General features: G+C 40.6%; 1 protein-coding gene across 1 annotated transcript in view; it reads left to right on the top strand.

The window, feature by feature from the left end:
- DNAAF9 (dynein axonemal assembly factor 9) overlaps positions 1-13,919 on the top strand; it is a 78,948-nt gene that overhangs the window by 30,353 nt on the left and 34,676 nt on the right. The window contains exons 9-20 of the mRNA XM_061440997.1: positions 912-967; positions 2,106-2,241; positions 3,840-3,921; positions 4,833-4,869; positions 6,649-6,736; positions 7,140-7,216; positions 7,490-7,534; positions 8,253-8,298; positions 8,635-8,746; positions 9,627-9,697; positions 10,569-10,619; positions 11,415-11,502. Coding sequence (XP_061296981.1) covers positions 912-967; positions 2,106-2,241; positions 3,840-3,921; positions 4,833-4,869; positions 6,649-6,736; positions 7,140-7,216; positions 7,490-7,534; positions 8,253-8,298; positions 8,635-8,746; positions 9,627-9,697; positions 10,569-10,619; positions 11,415-11,502 — 889 coding nt within the window. The remainder of the gene's footprint in view (positions 1-911; positions 968-2,105; positions 2,242-3,839; positions 3,922-4,832; positions 4,870-6,648; positions 6,737-7,139; positions 7,217-7,489; positions 7,535-8,252; positions 8,299-8,634; positions 8,747-9,626; positions 9,698-10,568; positions 10,620-11,414; positions 11,503-13,919) is intronic.

Raw genomic sequence — 13,919 nt, 5'->3', positions numbered from 1 at the left:
AGTGCCCAGTGTAATTAAGTTGAGTGTTTGTTCATTGATAGTTAAATTTAGTTGATAGACGTCTGCAGAGCAAATACCTGTTTGTAGATAGATTGAGTTTGGTGGAAGCTCTGGTATGTGCATTTCCAAACAAGGCTGCATGTGTCAAATCTCAAACATAACTCTGGGACTTCAACACAAGAAGAATGTGGAGCTCTTGGAGCGAGTCCAGAGGAGGCCACGGAGATGCTGTGAAGGCTGGAGCAGCTCTGCTCTGGAGCCAGGCTGAGAGAGCTGGGCTGGGGCAGCCTGGACAAGAGAAGGCTCCTGAAGGGGAGACCTTAGAGCAGCTCCAGTGCCTAAAGGGGCTGCAGGAAAGCTGGAGAGGGGCTTGGGACAAGGGCCTGGAGGGCCAGGCCAAGGGGAATGGCTTTAACCTGCCAGAGGGGAGACTGAGATGAGCTCTTAGGCAGAAGCTCTTCCCTGTGAGGGTGCTGAGGCGCTGGCCCAGGGTGCCCAGAGAAGCTGTGGCTGCCCCATCCCTGGCAGTGTTCAAGGCCAGGTTGGACACAGGGGCTTGGAGCAAGCTGCTCTAGTGGAAGGGGTCCCTGCCTGTGGCAGGGTGGATGGAGCTGAAGGAGCTTTAAGGTCCCTTTCAACACACCAGGCTCTGGGATTCTATGATAACTGATGGTAACATACAGCATGGGTGAAAATAGCACAGTAATTTTTGGTAGTGGCTGTTGCTTTTTAATTATATATCAGACTTAATGGTGTTTGGGTTTGTTCCTGAAGGTTAGAAGTGGTTTCTGAGGGTTTAGGAGTTTTCTCAGAGAAGGATAATTCAGGTTTCTTCTCAGTGATAGTGAAAATATGTCATGCTTTCTGTTCATTTACTTGTTCATCAGTTTGGGTTTTTTTCTACTTCACAGCCTTTCAGAAGTTATTTCAGTCATGGAATGATCTCAAGCCATATAACAGATAACAGGTATTGACTCATTATTCCCTTTGAAATTGTGCTGTCACTAGTACCTCTATGTTATTTCTGTATCTCTGATGCTATAATGATTTTAATTCCTTTGGGACCATCTCAGTAGATTGCATCTCATCTTTACATAGTGGAAAAAAAATATGCATAGGTATTTCTGGGAAGGATAAGCTAGATTTTAATGAAATTTGGTGCTGCAGTTACTACATATAGAACATCAATATGTTTGAAACAATCCACTTTGTACATTCTAGTATGATCAATGTCTTCATGGTCAGATAGCTGGTCCCTTCTTATGTGGTATTCTGTGATCTAAACAAACTCATGATCTTACACAGTTCAGTTGGTCCTATTTGTATGATGGTCTTACTTCTATGATACTGTTGATCCTATTTATGATACTCAAACCCAAGTAAAATATGAAGGTTGAAAAAGTCAGTATGCTTTTGTGTGTCACAACATGCACAAGAACCAATGCTTAAAATAGGGTCGTTAAAACCTGATTCTTAGCCAGTATAAGCTGAGTAATGCAGCTTTATTTCATTTCAGCATAAAATAGTAACTGAGAGAGGAAGGTTGCTTGTCCTGTGTTGCAAAACCAAGACTTCTGCTGTTTTGAGCTAAATAAAGGTTGCTTAGCTACTTGAATGTCTGCAGATTCCTCTTTATTTGGAATTAAACAGTGCAGTTCAATGTCCTTCATTGTTTTCAGCATCCTATGTTGTTTGCATTTAAATAATGAAAAGAAAGACCTTGACCTCTGCAGCTGAGTCTTGGGCCCAAAGCCAGAACTGTAACCAAAATAGTTTTGCTTAGTTCAACAATATAGTCATTTCAGGCTTTTTCAAGATGGTAAATTTTCAACTAGTCAGCTTTTCAAGGCAATTTACATTAAAAAAGAGGGGAAAAAAACCTTCTAATAGCATTTGGGAAACAGCCTTGAGATATTTAAAGCAGGTTTTTCTTTGGAGCTTGGTCTTGTCCATGGGAACTTTTCTACAACTATGGTAAACTGCTTTTGTCTTACTCGTCTAAAAATCCAATAGTTGGTCCATCAGACTTGAAATCTTTGATTTTTATTTGCTGTTTGTAAGTTTTCTTTGTATATTATGGTGCCGATCCCCTCTTTCCTCCTTAGCCCTAGCCGGCAGCCCTTCGTCCTGTTTGGTAGCCACTCGACTAAGGAAAACTTGAACTCTGGTAACTTTAATTTTCCATCAGAAGGACATCTGGTTCGAAACACTGGTCTTGGGGGAAGCACTGCAAAGCATATGGTAAGGCTTCTAAGTAGTTATCTGCTATGTTGAAGTAGTGTGCGTTTTCTCTGTATACTTTTTGTGCCCTTAAAATGCTTCCTTGAGCATAACCTTCCATGAGTTAAAAGCCCGTTTCTTCTTAGTATATACAACCACGTTACCTTAACAATCAGTTTAAGAGACAAATTTCTTATTTCTTACTTTTTCCAAGACATATAATGGATGATAAATCAGGGATCCCTGAATGAGTGATAATACGTTTTTCCCCTATGAAAAGACAACTTTTTATGTGGTGCTGTAAATATGTGGGGTGGGGGAAAGGTTTTCATGAGGTCCTTTGTTCTGGCATTCCTTCATAAAGTAAAAATCATCCTGAAAGTAGCATATGATGTACTCAACTCTGACACACAGGATCTTATTTTAATCAGTATTGTTTAGCCATTTCTTAAAAAGAAATAGTCACGTTTTGGTAATGACTTTGTGAGTAGACACAGGGTACTTGTGTGTATCCAAATTTCCATGTATGCTTCAGCAACTGAACAGTTCATGAAACTCTGCAACTCTTTGTGGTGTTCCAAAGCAATGTTAAGCTCAAGTTGTAAGATTAACTTGTTTCCGTTTTCAAGTAAAAGCTTAGTTTTAAAACATATGATGAGGTCGATGGCTTGTTGCACGTAACTGGGGAAGCGACCCCAGGGAATTCAGATCCTCTGCCTGGCTGGGCTGGGTGCATCAAGAAGGTAACTCACAGCGAAGGAGGAGAGGTAGCGTGGAGCTTGCGTTGTGTAGTTCTCCCTGTGAGCAATTCCCATGGGCTCCGGGAGTGTCCATCAGTTGTGCGAGTCCAGAGTCTGTGCTGCTGAGGAGATGGATGTGGTTGAGTACAGGTCATCGTGGAGTGAGAGTATGATTGAGGGAGTGAGTTTATGATCTTGTTGTGACAACATTTCATGCGGAGATGCCTTAGGGCTGGATGGACGTGGGTATTCTGAACACTGCCTGTGTTGAGAGCCTGAGAAAGGATTGTTTTAGCATCCTGGTGAAATCTCATCCTCCATTTGCTACTCTATCTATTTCTGTAAAAACACTTCAAATTTTGCTTTTTCTTTCCATGTTAACATTCCCATTAAGACTCTTTGATATCTTCCAAAATGCAAGTACAGTTTTATTCTGATGTACTTGCTCCGCTGTTGTCCTCAGATTCTGATGTTGTTCTTAAAAAGGTGGTTTATTTACAGGTACAGGTGATACTGTTTTAATAGGGTGTCATGAAAATAGTAAATAAGACCCAAGTGCAAGCATAGTTTTGGGACCCTGACACACTTTCCTCTTCATGAAAAGAGCAGTTGACGTAGGAAATTGAACACACATTAACGCTTACGGAAGTCAGAGCTCATCTCCTTTCCAAAGTCTTTCAACCATTCAGGTCGAGTCAAAAGTGAAATATTCCTATGAAAACGTAAGTTGCTTTTTTACACTCCAGTTCAGTCTGTGTTGTACTCTTCCTGTAGTATGTCAGTGGTTAGAAGACTTAAGGGGAACTTAGCTGATGGTTGGTTATGGCGCCAATTTGTTTTACTAAGGTCTTTTTGTATCTCATTACTACTGACAACTAGGTAGTGCAGTGTGTATCTCCAAAGGGACCTCTGGCTTGTTCAAGGACCTATTTTTTTGGAACCACTCACATTCCTTTCCTGGGTAAGTATATTAAAAATGCCAAGCAGTGATTGAAGGCTGTTATTCTCTTTGATTACTTAAAAGCTGTAGCAATTAAAACATGGCTTTGATTCCTTTATGAGCACTAGGGTATGGAGTGGTAGATAATATATAGTTCTGTATTAGTGCATGAAATCATCATAGATCACTGTTCCTTTCCACATCCTACCTTCCAGTGTGAAAATCTCTCAGAGCTGAGTGTGCAGGCCTTTTACAACTACTACACAAACATTAAGTCCATATTCCATACCGGCTAATAGAAAAACATTCCCCAAAACAGAATAATTCAAAGTGGTAGTTGTCAAATAAGCCTGCTTTATCTTTAATTTAGAATATAATTGAGGATTTTTATAGGATAGAGAAAATTCTTCAATTTTTTTCCTTTATCCTTTGGTTTGGGGCCAGTGGAGTGTGTTATTAACAACTCTCTTCCCTAATAAAAACAAACCATGTGAAATCTTTAAAAGCAGTTTTCTTACACAGTTCAAATGCCTGCAGCAGTCCATGGATAAAGTCAGTCTCCTTATCTTGAAACCATATCCAGCTCAGAAAGTATCTGAAAAGAAGATGTTTGGAGGCTTGCAAAATGAGAGGAATTATGGCATATTATGCTCTAGTTGAGCTTCTTCCTAGGCATCCAGGCACAGGAGACAGGATCTTTTTTCTGACCCAGTGTAGCTCATTTTAGGGGATGCAGATCTTAGTCTTGGCTGTGGGGTGTACTGTCTGTACTGACACATCTTAACCTGTGCTTGGCTCTATTTTAAATCTGCAGTTGTATAAAATACTGGCTAAATGTCATGTAAGATACTCAGCAGAAATGTTATGCGCAAGAAGATCTCTGTAAATGCTTCTGAAAGTGCTTAAACCAAACACTTTTGTCTTCAACACAGGAAATGACAACGAGACCCACAAGGAAGCTGAACAAATGTAAGCTGCCAACTTTGTATTATGGGTTAATTCTTCACTCTTTACCTGGTGGCAGTAGGTCAAAACTGCTTTTAGTCAGCAGTGGCTGTTGGCTTTTGCAGAGCTACACTTTGATTTAGCATCATGTGAATGTGAGAGGGTCTCAGAGGCAAATTGCTCATTGAGGGTTTCAAGGAGCAAACTAGGAATTGTTAGTGTGATGTTCCTTCTACTGTACAGCAAAGTATGCAAGGAAATATTAGCAAGTTTTGTTTGACTTCTTGTATCTTAACACTTAAATAGCTTTAAAATATACTTTATGTATACTAAGGGGAAAGCATCTGGAACTGAAGGAGAGAATGTTCCACTGATAGAAGTCAAAGTGATTTTTTTAGTTTCAATTAAGCTAAACAACATGTTAAATTTATAATGCTTAGTAAAAATGCCAGCAGGGAACACTGAAACTTGTAAAGAAATTTAACTGCATTAAAGGATAAAGTAATTTCACTGTATAAAGGATAGATAGACGTTAACTTCTGAATTTTTTATTAGTAAGCAGCAAAGTTCCAGCACATTTTAACCTTCACAAAATGAGACTTTGTTTATCCATGTTGATGTCCACTTCTCTGCATGTTGTAGATACCTGTCGAGCTTTAAGAACGTAGTAGATGACCTGCTTTGGTACTGCTCTCAGTCCTGATAAACCAGACCTTTCTGTAGAGATTTTGTCCTCCTTGCTTATTAGGATGATTTTAGGAGCCTCTTCTTGCTTCTGCAGTGGGGCAGGATAGCAAGAGATTGAAGATGTGTCAGAGGGAGCCGGTGGTGGTGACCTTTCATGCTAAGTACTGTTGACTTTTGGCAGTTGTGATGTGGTTCTCAAAGGCAAAAAAGTGAAGTTACCAGACCGCACTGGCATAGGTTGCCCAGAGAAGGTGTGGCTGCCCCATCCCTGGAAGTTCATGGAGAAGCATTGGTGCATTTTGGGCCATGTTTGGGAGCCTCAGACCCTTCTTTCCATACCTCAGAAATGCTTTGCGTATGGTGCATATAGCTTAAATGCTGTATCCTTCTCTATCCACCCTCCCTCAACATCTTTGCAGTTGCAGAGGAGCAATGAGAGGAGTGAAAATTTGGGGAATTAGGACTGTTTTGTTGATCTGCTTGCCTTTGTGTTCCAAAAGACTGGTTTGCTTTGGTATCTTTTTTTTTTTGACATTGCTGAAGGTGCTTCACTCTGTTGTGCTTTGTGGAACACGGGGCTCCCATTCTGTTCTTGTTGGAGTAGTTAGGATGTGCTCCTCAACACAACTGCCATGAAAGTCAATGATAAAATGTTTGTTTTTTTTTTCCTTGACTGATGAGGGCAGGGATACACTTGTGCCACGAGGTTTTTCCCCCAAGATAATCTGTAATTCAAGCAATTTTACTTGCTGTAATTCAGTTTATTTTACTTGAAAAGGTTAAATATAAAAGTATGAGGGTGCTGGGGTGCTGGCACAGGGTGCCCAGAGAAGCTGTGACTGCCCCATCCCTGGCAGTGTTCAAGGCCAGGTTGGACACAGGGGCTTGGAGCACCCTGCTCTAGTGGAAGATGTTCCTGCCCGTGGCAGGGGGTTGGAGCTGGATGTGCTTTAAGCTCCCTTCCAACCCAAACTATTCTATGATTCCTACACTTAATTCATCAAGGACCCCTTCAATATAGGAGCTGTTTTATGGGAGGACAACCAGCTCCTTTAAAACAGGGGAGGAAGAAAACTCTATCTGTCTAGTAAATGTTGTGTTTGTATCTCTCTTCAGTACGCTGTTGTCGCAAATATATACTGCTGTTGTAGAGGCTGTGCTTGCTGGCATTGAGTGCTATGCTAAAACTTCCACTGAATCCAAGGTAAATGAAGCACCCATTCTGTACACTGTCCTTGTTGATTTGGATTGCTTGCAATATAAGATTACATGCAAACCAAAAGAAAACATAAAATAGATGTTTCCATCAGCTTCATAACATTAATACTGTGGCCTCCAACCAGTCTCTCTGAATTTTGTTTAAAACAGAGAAATTTCAAAGTGTATCTAATTTTATCCATCTACAATTGTTTTTTTCATCCTTCATGAGTTTTCCCTACCTTATAGTAAGGAAAATCAGTTATGTGAAAGAACAGATTTTAGCCTGGTGCATCAGTGTGTTGTTGTCTAGTATGTGGTCTTCTGTTTACCATATGGGTACTCCTGTGGTGGCTGGGATTTGGGAGTGTAGGAAAAGAGATTTTATTCTCTATTTCCTTCTTTTTCAGGCAAAGGAGGTGGCAGAGCAGATGCTAATGTCTGTGTTTGATACCCTGCATTTAACCCAACTTAAAACAGCATTGCGGTATGTATTATCAAGTACTTATTGATGTCTTGTGTCGATGTATTAGCTTCATTGAGGGGAAAACGTTTGTCAAATATTAAGTTTAAAATGAACTTCCTGGCTGCCAAATACCAGGAGTTTGCTTTTAAAGCCATTATAATAATTCCATTTATCTTTTCCTCCCTTTTTTAATTGCTTCAGCAGTTATTTTGCTTTAAATCTGTTTTTGCTTATTTCTTACATGTAGAAGAAATATAAACTCCATTTTTCACCAGTACAGTTTCTCTTTTACAGCTCCAAAATCACGTTTCAAATTCAGGCTGTGAATAATCTTGGCAGGTTTGTATCATCATCTTACACTTCTTGATATGAATTAGTGGGTTTAATACAGTAATAAGTTTCTTTTTCTTGTCTTGGAACTTCTGAGGAAACATTGCATGGGTTATTTCAGGCAAGATGTTCTGAATGGTTTTGTGTACAAGGCAGTTTAATCCTTCAATATCTGTAATTCTGTGCAATCTTAAAAACGTCTAAAATACCTAAACCAACTGGGCAAACCAGTTTCATTCACTATTAGTGAGCAGAAGCAGCAGAAACTAAGAGTTTGTTTTTAACTTAGTTGATACCATAGAATCATAGAATAGTTACGGTTGGAAAGGACCTTAAGATCATCCAGTTCCAATTCCCCTGCCATGGGCAGGGTTGCCTCACCCTAGACCATGTCACCCAAGCCCTGTCCATCCTGGCCTTGAACACTGCCAGGGATGGAGCATTTATCACTTCTTTGGGCAACCTGTGCCAGGGCCTCACTCCCCTCGCAGTAAAGAACTTCTGCCTTTGATCTAACCTGAACTTCCCCTGTGTAAGTTTGAACCCATCACCCCTTGTCCTGTCACTGTAGTCCCAAGCTTGTTTTTTTTTAATCCCCATCCTGTGTAATTGACTGAAATGGCCTACACAATCAAGAGTTTATTTGAAAATGCAATAGCTTTTTTGGCTGCTCTGAAGTGACTCGATGATCTAACCTTTAAATATTTCATTATCATTACTCTTCTAGAATTACTCCATTAGATAATGAGGACAGCCAGAGTTTGATTAAAACGGTAAGTAAGCTGCTGTGTTCTGATCATACATTTTATTAGAGAATTGAGCTCAAATGGCTTTGTTTTTAATGGGACATGTTGAAGTTTTTATCCATGTGAATAGAAATATAAGGGAGAGATGAGAGAGATTCCAAGTGCTGAAACAAGGTAAAATTGAGTTTAACATGTCAGACAGCGCAATTTAGAATATAGTATTAACATAGAATAATGATCTCAGACTTTCCAGCCAATCTAAGAGTGTTTCAGGAGGTTTAAGACAAATGGATTTTCTGCTTCAATTGCATGTTTCAATTTGTGCTTTCTCTTCCTTTCTCTCCAACTGTTTGATTGCTGTAGGCATCAATGATGGTATTTGACATTCCAGACTTGCTCACAGGAAAAGGATGCTTGGGATCTGTTGTCTTTTCAGAGTCCTTTCTAACATCCCAGATACAAGTAAAAGAAAAAGGTACCTATTTTAAATGCTAATACCAGTGTTGCAGTTCTGACAGCTTTGATGTGATGGAAGAGCAAAAGGGCTTCTGATTGTTACTACTATTAGCATTATGGTTTTAAGCCTTTGGGTTCATTAAAAGACCCCAGTGTTTTAGCTTGAATATCTTAAGTGTCAAGTTTCTCTCATTTCACTTAAAAGACTTTGAGGTTTATGGCGGCTTTGTGATACAGCAGGGCTGAAGTGTGAAAAATTCAAGTGTAATAGCACCCTTCCTGCGTTTTCTTCAACCTAAGTGACTGTTTTCTACTGTATGAGGAAATTCAAACAGCTCTCTCCATCCCTTTTGTAACACTCAGTTTATACAATATGTTTTAGTTTCAGTTGCTTTTTATTTGGAAAAGATGAAACAGAAGTGAAAAGGGGTATGACTTTTAGGAAGCTTGGGTTTGGAGCATTGAAAATACAGGATACTAAGGAATTTCCCTAACTTCAGACAGGTGCATGTTCTCCAGGTTGTTTACATGTGACAAAAATATATATTGGGGTTGTCTGGGTAATATGTATGAACTGTTGTATCCAGGCAGGCTGTGGGTTTTTAATCATGGGAGTTGGAACACTTTTGCTAGGGAGGAATGCAAAGGAAGAAGCCATATACTAAGACCAGAATAAAAGCAGGGTTTCTTTAGCATCGTGTAGCAGCTCTGTGCATGTTACAGACCAAGACTAAGACCAAGAGCTAGTCTGCTGTGAAAGCTTCACTGAAACACTAATAAGTCCTTAAAATGATTTGATGATTTCCTAAAGGAATTTCAAGTCCTCAAAGTAACTCATTGAAAGTCTGGAGGGTGTCGGTGGTATTATACTACTTTGCTTTCCATTTACTCCCCTGCAGATGGCAGCATTAATTCAGAAACCAGCCACATAATACTGACGGCACCAATCCCAAGATACGCTTCTTGGCTGGTTAGTACACCAAAACTTCTTTGAGTTTCTTCTGTACATACAGATTCACAAATGGAAACTTGTTATAAAAGTGTGGATGTATGAGGAAAAGACCTGGAACTTGGGCATTGAAACAGAGTATTACTATATTAATACTATCCTGACTTTGAATTGGGGCATGGAGTGAAAAGCTAGTAAGTAGAAACAGGCATCTGGTTTCATTCACAGCACGAGTTTTAAATTATTTCATTTTCACCACTTCAGTTTTTTAGCTGTGTAAAGGCCTGGGTGTTTTTCAAGTACACAGTGTGACTTGTGTTTATTGTGGATCACTGCAGTGTTTGCCCCAGCAGAGAGCAAGGGCTCCTTCCAGACCTCTGATGTATTATGCTGTGTTAGAGGTGTAATTCGAATGAGTTTTACGAGGTTAGGCAACATTGTGCCTTTGGCAATCCATATTTAAACACTTTAAGAGTAATAAAAAATAAGACTGAATGGAATACTCTATTTGTGTCAATTCAATAATATTTTAGTCTTCAATGGGGAATATTCCCTTGAATTTCAAGGCCGGGTTGGATGGGGCTTGAAGCAAGCTGCTTTAGTGGAAGGTGTCCCTGCCTGTGTCAGGGGGTTGGAGCTGGGTGAGCTTTAAGGTCCCTGCCAACCCAAACCAGGCTGGGATTCTCTGAAGGTGTTTCAAGGAACTCCTTAGACCCCAGGGTGACACAGTAACGAGAGCACTGCACTGGTTGAATCCCTCTACTCTCAGGACTTAAATTATTCACAGTACCTAAGAGTCTTGTTTGCCTTCCATCTTCTTTAATGCTTTTTATTTAACATCAGACTTGCTTTATCTACTAATAATACAAATGGAGACTCTTTCTGGCTGCAGGTTGAAGATAGTGATGTGAAACTCTCTGAAAAGGCACAGCATATATTGAAGGTAAAATGAATTCTTTTTGTTCAACTATAGAAGTTACACTTGCAAGAGCCAGTAGTTAAAAAATCTTAGCTGCTAGTCATAGTGGCTTTTATTATGCCTGTTAATCCTCTTCTACTAAAGACTTGCCTGTTCTACCCTGTTTCTTTCGAAGTTTGACCTACCCAAAAAAATACACAATGGGTGTAAAAGTTTGAGTCATTTCAAAGAATGGCAAAAGCCAAGAGCAGAAAGAGTTCTACTAAAGCTTGGATTTTATGGAAGTCTCGCTGAGTATTACCCATGCAGCACATGTGTTCCAAAGAAACACCCCAAACTCAATGCCATTCTAGATGCAACTTTCTTTTAACTTGGTTAGCATGCTAAATGGCTAAAGGAAAACACTGTAAGCACTCTGAAAAAGAAAAGAATTTGGGATCTGGGAACATCTTAAACCACATGAGTTTCACATTTGTGGTTTCATTTGTGGTTACCAGGAATCTTCATTATGAATAGATTTATTTTCCTGTTATATACTTTTAGTTCAGTGGATTGACAATCTAAAAACAAAAAGCTATGCCTTGTGGTTGTGACAATAGCTTGTAACTTAATAGCTACTGGCATAAAATGGGGAGAGGGGAGTCATTTGATAAATGATCCTTTGACATTCTGTCTTTCACTAGAATTTGTGTTTAAAAGTTCTGACAGATGCTGGTTAAAAAAGTCTTTTCTCTTGAAGAAAAGCATGAGAAAATATTCCTGCCTGGATTACAGTCCTTGATCCAGTCTGTGATACTCCTGTTTGTGTTTTCTGTTCAGGAAGACAAATCTTTTCTGGGCACTTTCCTCACTGGAGGTGATGGAGCGTATATTTATTCTAGCAATCCACAGGCCAAGCCTGCAGAAGGTGAGATGTGGTTTCTTGTTTTCAGTTGCTTATAGCGTTGTTCAGCATGTCCTTGTTTTGTGTTTGTTTTGGTTTTTTTTAAACATGAATGATGCAGAGCTTTTGGGTTTCACACGTCTGGTGAGCCTACCTATACCGTCCTAAGCTTTCTTTCCATTTGCCTTTACAATTCTCTTGTAAAACTCCATGTCTTACTTCTTTTGTACCCAATCTCTGCTTAGAATCATAGAATGGTTTAGGTTGGAAAGGACCTTAAGATCATCCAGTTCCAACCCCCTGCCATTGGCAGGGATGCCTCACCCTAGACCCTGTTGCCCAAGGCTCTGTCCAGGCTGGCCTTGAACACTGCCAGAGATGGAGCATTCACCGCTCCTTTGGGCACCCTGTGCCAGTGTCCCACCACCCTCACAGTAAAGAACTTCTTCCTTATACCCAACTTGAACTTCCCGTTTCAGTTTGAACTTGTTATCCCTTGTCTTGTCGCTACAGTCCTGATGAAGAGTCCCTCTCCAGCATCCTTGTAGGCCCCAAATCACTAGCTGTAGAAGAAGGACTCCTACCAGGGCCATAGGCTTGCTTTTTGAGGCACATGGGATTCTTACATGATTGACAGTGAAGCTTTGCATACCTAGAAGATGGCATTTTTTTCATAGTTAACATTCAAATCATGCAGAAACTGGCTGATTCTGTCCTTAATAGATCATGTACCATATGTTCCCTTCCTTTTCTGTACCTCCAGGAACATTAGGTTGGAAAGATTGGGCATTACAGTAGTGACAGGATGCTATGGGCTCCCGGCTCAAGAAGCAAAGGCAAATAGGTACCTTTTGGGCAATGTGACATGCTGCCTGTGATGTAGGAGGAGATTGGAATGATTTCTTTCTAAATTTACTCATGGAGTTGTGTTCATTGCTCCTAGCAAAGCCTCCTCCTGGAGTTGACATGCTGTCCCAGTTTTTTACCATTGTCATTTTCACTTAGGAGCTGCAGTGCTTCTTAGCCCAAATGTTCACTGTGTTATTATAGAAACTCAAGCTGGTTTGGGTTGGAAGGGAGCTTAAAGCTCATCCAGTTCCAACCCCCTGCCACAGGTGGGGACACCTTCCACTAGAGCAGCTTGCTCCAAGCCCCTGTGTCCAACCTGGCCTTGAACACTGCCAGGGATGGGGCACCCTCACAGGGAAGAGCTTGTGCCTAAGAGCTCATCTCAGTCTCCCCTCTGGCAGGTTAAAGCCATTCCCCTTGGCCTGTCCCTACAGGCCCTTGTAAAATGCTTGATCTTCATCCTTTTCAAGTTCAGTCAAGTCACTGCTTTATGACACAAGTTTACTAGCAACAGTCTTGGATCATTCCTCCTCTTTAGGTCCTTTTACCTTCAAGAACTTAAAAGTGACGTGAATATCAGAGTAGTATAACTAAAGGCAATTTGGGAGGTCTTTTAGGAAGGGATTCCCTCACTCCACAGCCTTGTGTTAGTGTGCCATACTTTGCCTTCAACCCATAGATGCTTCTTAAAGCATAGTATTTTTATATTCCTCTGTACAGGGAATATGCTGTTGTTGCAGTACTGCTGTACAGCAGAAGAGAACTAATAGATTAGGTCTTAAGGAGAGGCTGTTCACCATGAGAGTGCTGAGGCACTGGCACAGGGTACCCAGAGAAGCTGTGGCTGCCCCATCCCTGGCAGTGTTCAAGGCCAGGTTGGACACAGGGGCTTGGAGCAAGCTGCTCTAGTGGCAGGGGTTGGAGCTGGAGGAGCTTTAAGGTCCCTTCAACCGAAACCATTCTTTGATGCTATGATTCCATGAATACCTGACATTTAAGTGCTCAGCTAAGCTGATGATCTTCAGAACAAAGCCTTCAGCTTTAATGTTTTTGCAACAGTGCAGTGCAGTCTTGAGGATAAATAATGATGTAGAAGGCAATTAAACAGCAGCCTTCACAGAGCACTATTTGCTTTTGCTCTCATTGAGCAGATTTTACAGAAAGGTTAGTGCAGAATAATACATTTAGCTATTGTGCAATACAGTGCTGTGGGCACATAATTCAAACTACAAAAGCTACAAAATGGTGAATTACTGGTTGGCTTGGTATTTTTGGCTTGTGAAAACTGGCTCTGTGTCCTGGTGGAGCAATTTCCCTTTTTGGGGGAGATTTGTGAAGTTAAAGTTTTGATAACTCTTGGGCTGGAGAGGTGTAAGTAGGTGGTATAAGGGCTATGATGTAACACTTCAACAGGGGAGATACTCTCTTAGGTGTCAAGTGAAAACGAACTTGATCTCATTGCCTTCCATGTACAGTGTGAGACAGTTTGCTGTGCTCTAATTTGGGCTTGCTGAGGTTGCAGCTATGTAGTCTGGCAAGGATAGGTGTAAAAGGTACTGCCAGACAGGCACTCATGTTCTCTCCCTGTCACT

This window comes from Pezoporus flaviventris, unplaced genomic scaffold (assembly GCF_033815535.1).
Source record: "Pezoporus flaviventris isolate CSIRO_AGI_PZ_B2104156 unplaced genomic scaffold, CSIRO_AGI_Pfla_v1 ptg000188l, whole genome shotgun sequence".
In the NCBI taxonomy this organism is placed as follows: Eukaryota; Metazoa; Chordata; class Aves; order Psittaciformes; family Psittacidae; genus Pezoporus; species Pezoporus flaviventris.
The sequence above is the reverse complement of the archived record's forward strand: the minus strand, read 5'-3'. Positions and strand labels throughout refer to the sequence as shown.